Raw genomic sequence first — 4,824 nt, 5'->3', positions numbered from 1 at the left:
ACCACCACGTAGTGTCCTCGACAGCCTCTACGGCGTTTGACCTTTTCACAGTGACTATTCATTGTCGTTGGTCGTCGTCGGACATGACAACGCCGTAACCACCTTGGGACGGGATGGCATTTGGGAGTGACGGACAGTCATTGCTGAAATCTTTAAATCCGTAATAGTATGTGCAATGTCCATTGCACTAACATAAGAGCATTATTACGCAAGGTGAATTGTATGGCCGAATACTCAATAAAAGGTGTTATACCAATTGGATTACATTAACTGTGAAAAATGAAAATCAACTTGGAGCTTAGGCCCCCATACTAATTCTGCTTGCCTATGCACAATCAGTCGACCGTTTTCTATTTGGGCCTATAAACCTATCTGAGATTTCTGTTGTTATTGTATTCGAATGTTCAAAAAGTGGCAGGAAATCTGTCATTGGCAGTGAGAGACAAGACAATCATGATGGCGGTGAGTTTACTCCAATATGCACTTCTCCATCTTATTGAAGGGACTGGTACGACTTCCTGTATGAAATAGCAATCAAAACGTCACAATCGAAAGATATATATGCTATGCTAATCATGGCTATTTAAAGGGGGTGGTGTATAAGTACCTTACAGAAGATGTGCCGTCGATTACCGCAAGAATCGTATGGACGAAGTTGTCCATTTAACAAGATGATGTGAGGGAGTGGTTGTGACTGTGTCTTCAGATCCTTCCCAAGGACTGATCCACTTATTCATTAAATCAGGTATTTATTACTGATTAACCCTCCCCCATTTTCATTTCAGCGGACGACGTTGTTCCAAGATGGCGGCCCGCGTGTCGTGGGAACGCGCCGTTAAAAGTGTCCACGTGACCGACGACAGACCGAGACTCATCAAGAGGGCGTCAACTTTGAAGTCAGAATTCGAGACCAAGAACAGTATCATTAAAGCTGCCATAAAGCCAGTGAGTAATCTTTAATTCTGTCACCGAAATGGCAACACAATGGTCCCAATCTCTCGGGAAGTGGTGGCAACCTCCGTCCGTTTAGAAGTAACACTTCAAGAGAAGACCGGCGTATTTATCTTCACGAAACTTCCTTTCTGTCTCTGTCCGAAACCATGAACGTACACGTCCGAAACCTCTTTATTTATCATGGTTGCGTATACTTTCAGGAATCTGCCGGAAAGAAAGGCTGGGACCGGATCCGTTTCGACAACGCAACGCGAGGCTGGCAGGGCACTGTCACCAAGATCATGGCTCTGACTACGGTGAGAAAACTGAGGTTAAAGGAAGTCCCCCCAGTTATTGTTCCTGTGATGATGTCACATCAGTATTTTTCCGAGGCATGGCAGACTGGTTGTTCTGCTTATCATTTCACCCTCGCATAGCACTCGGTGAAGCGCCACCCAGTGTCACTCATGGGTGTACGACTTATCCCACTCCTCCTTTAACTGGGAAATAAGATGTCCCGTCTTCATGTCTTTCTTCAGTTCAGTAAGATTCCGAAGGTGAACCTGCATAAGGTGACCTTTGAGAAGGACAAGGGATGGTCAGGGGACATCAAAGAGAGGCCAGAGGCGACCAAGGTAGAAGGCTGGAGATTGCTGTGTTGCTCGTGTGCACATCATTCCGTATCATCCACACCTTGTTTCACATCTGTACGTCTGTCATCCTCCGCCACCTTTCTGACAATTTGGTGACGTCGGAGTCAAATAGTCCGATTTCACTCGGATTCATCATGCACGCGATTTCCGTTGACGACAATAGCCAGTCATATCATCACCTATCCCTATATACCTACTATGAGAGTTTCACTGAGCCGTCTTAAGCCTGGTCTGGGATGGAATCGGTAACCCTGGCGGCGTGCATGAACCAACGCCATCATTGAGATTATTTGAGATGGACGGCTCAAGGAAACACTTACAGTATTCATTTGCACTTGGTGTCATGACGCGCAACTAAATCATTGTGTTTCAATAACAACGCGCTTAGTTATTGGAGTTTGTGACTATGACTTACGTCCTCCATCTAACGAATTGTCATCACAGTAGGAAGTGTCTTTCATCTTCTTTAGGGACGTGTATTGCATCGAGAATAGGACCTCGTTTATGCTAATTGGTCGAACTTGTAGTCACATTGAACAAGAGGATTGGCCAAGTCTACTTCAATGAAAGGAAAGCCAGCTTTGCATTAAGACGATTAACATGAGGCTACCCATGCACCTACCCATGCATTTGGTAGCTTTGGTCAACAAATCCGCGACGAATGCTTTGGTCAGGTTTATTCAACCCACACATACCCGGTGCTGAGTTCTCGCTCCGTTTCATGTGACGAGAGAGGACTTCTCTCCAATGAGAAAGAACCTCCACATCTCTTCATTCGTATTGCCTGGTGGTGTGGCAGTTTAATGTGATCGCTTGGAACAATACGACTTCGTCTCCAATGATGTCATGGATTTGAATGGAGCATGTCTCTGGCATGTTGCTACGGAATGGTAAGATGAGACCCTGTCACGACTGCCTTCTTTTCCGCTGTACTGCTCCAAGACAAAGCTACTGTCTCACACGTTGACAACACGGACAGTTGTTGTCACCTGAGTTGACAAACCAATGGGAACCATACGTGCTGTACATAAATCCTAACCCATTTTGCACTGACTTTCAGGTGAGCAAACGCCGGCAGAGTAAGATCCAACAAGACTTTGATGGTCGACAGAAGGACCTCAAGGTCAACAAATCGGTAGGTACATACATGTATTATACAGCTACGTCAGTTATCGTACGGAGATTCAGGGGACGGTTCAGTCGGGTATAGCGTCTCCGTTAGTGTTTCCCATCATTGTTGGAGAACGCTGTGAGATAGATTGATACGTTTTCCACTGTTTCTCCTCTTAAAAACTCATGGTCTCTCTAGCTGTCTTCTATATTCTTCCAGAACATCCATGTAAACCTCGACATGGAGAAAGAGCCGGATGTAGTCAGCATCTCCGAGCAGCCTTTCGAGGAGGTGCCCATCATCAGGCGGCCATTCTCCAGCAAAGGCAGGGAGCCCAGCGACAGGAGGGCGAACTGGAAGACACCTAACTTCCCCAAACAGGACAGGTGAGTGCGCGAATGAGTCTTGAGCCAAGTGAGTGCAGAACGCAATGTGGCGACAGTCCATAGCTCCGCTCAGCCTACACATACAGTGCAGCGGATTTACTAGTATATGCGACTGTACGACCTTGGTGTCTTTCGGAGAGAGGTGTCCTTCAGCGGATGAACGAAAGGACAATGCGCTCTCGCCATTGCCTGATGGTCATTTAACTAATCTCATTGCAGGGGCGCCAGTTTCAAGTGGGACAAACCCCTAAACTCGGAGGAGTCCACGAGTTACTCCTCGCCGGGACAACAACTCCAGCGGCTGAATGTGCTGCTGCATGAGAAGGACAGGGAGCTGGAGATCGTGAGGAACCAACTGAAGAAGGCACAGACGGACAACTACAATCTGATCAAGGAGCTACAAGGGTAGGTAGCGTACAGCAGTGTTTCATCCATGTTCTGCGTCTCTGTCCGTGAGAAGTCGATGGCCTTTTGTTTGGTTTGGTTTTTGTCCCAACCTCATACGTCTAGTCTTTGTGGGTCATCCTCGCGGTAATCCATCCTTCCACCCTGTCTGCCTATGTATTTGCTACATCTGTAGGCACATGCGACGTCAGTAAGTGAGAGCGTCGGGACCTAGAGGGCTGTCTGCTCTAGTCAGGTTGTGCTATTGTCTTTAGTAGTACGTCTCTACGTGATATCACATTCTCTCTCTCAGCTCAGCTCAACTCTGTCTCCTTTCCAGCTACAAAGGCGAGCACTATGACGACCTAAAGAAGGACAATCTCGTCCTGAAGGAGCAGATTGACAGAGTCATTCGAGAGAACATGAAGCTGTGCGGCCTCCGGAGACAGGATCAGAACACCAAGCTACAGGAACTGAAGCTCAAAGAGGAGCTGCAAAGGAAACATGGCGTCCGGAACCGGAACGCTACGCCAAGGAGGTCCGTTCCGAATGAGGATATTTGGGCTGAGCCGAATGGTTTACTTGAAGGGGATGTTAGCTTGCATCTGAGTAACTCTGATGGTGGATTGGACGAGGACCATTTGAAAGACAAGAAGGTTTCTTTCGACGAGAAGACGGAGTAGATAATGAATAGATCATGGGTGGTTTAGACTCATGCAGTCCGTTATCATTGTCGTTCTTCCTCTAGGTTGAGGAACGAGGCCGGTCCACTGACTTGAGCCACGGTAGTTTTTCATACATACCATCCAAGGGATGGATCCTTAAGCACTCGGCCCCTTTGACACATTTTAAGGCCTGCGTACACTGCGTATGTAATGCATTGTTTTGCATACACTCGACGGGCCAAATTTTGAATAAATAAAAAACTTTATTATTACATTGTTATTTTCCTGGTTTTCACTGTCGGCGAACTCCATTATCTTATCAAAAGAGGCCGGAGCAGGAGCTCATATAAAACACTGTTCTCTTGAAGACCAGCCCAAGCTTTTCAATTGGCCAACTTGAACAAGCTCAGGGAACTCCGGGCACCAGAGGCACTCCATGTACGGCATCAGAACCCTTCTCAACCTCAACCTCTACCTCAACCAATGCGAACAGCACATGTAAACAAGAGAGCATGTAGGCAGAGAATATCCTTCAAGCCACCTCGAGAATAGAAGAATGGCTGATCGCCATTCTCCGGAAGATCCTATCCTCTTTAACGTCAAGGTCAAGGTCAATGGCGAGGTCAAAATCAATGGCGAGTCAAGTGCAAAAGAAGGAAGACGAAGATGGCGGTAGTTTGTAACTTCACTTA

General features: G+C 46.9%; 1 protein-coding gene across 1 annotated transcript; it reads left to right on the top strand.

The window, feature by feature from the left end:
* Positions 1-1,159: 1,159 nt before the first annotated feature.
* On the top strand, positions 1,160-4,357 carry LOC135499986 (uncharacterized). The gene is made up of 5 exons (XM_064791078.1): positions 1,160-1,250; positions 2,647-2,721; positions 2,917-3,083; positions 3,303-3,488; positions 3,808-4,357. The coding sequence occupies exons 1-5, from the start codon at positions 1,236-1,238 to the stop codon at positions 4,148-4,150; spliced, it is 786 nt and encodes a 261-aa protein (XP_064647148.1). The 5' UTR covers positions 1,160-1,235; the 3' UTR covers positions 4,151-4,357.
* The last annotated feature ends 467 nt before the right edge of the window (positions 4,358-4,824 follow it).

Source organism: Lineus longissimus, chromosome 15, assembly GCF_910592395.1.
Source record: "Lineus longissimus chromosome 15, tnLinLong1.2, whole genome shotgun sequence".
Classification (NCBI taxonomy): Eukaryota; Metazoa; Nemertea; class Pilidiophora; order Heteronemertea; family Lineidae; genus Lineus; species Lineus longissimus.
The sequence above is the reverse complement of the archived record's forward strand: the minus strand, read 5'-3'. Positions and strand labels throughout refer to the sequence as shown.

Bases quoted from the DNA above. Each gene is read 5' to 3' on its own strand.
- LOC135499986 (XM_064791078.1), top strand. The intron at 2,722-2,916 runs GTAGGTACATAC...ATATTCTTCCAG, and splicing joins ACCTCAAGGTCAACAAATCG to AACATCCATGTAAACCTCGA. The intron at 3,084-3,302 runs GTGAGTGCGCGA...ATCTCATTGCAG, and splicing joins AACTTCCCCAAACAGGACAG to GGGCGCCAGTTTCAAGTGGG.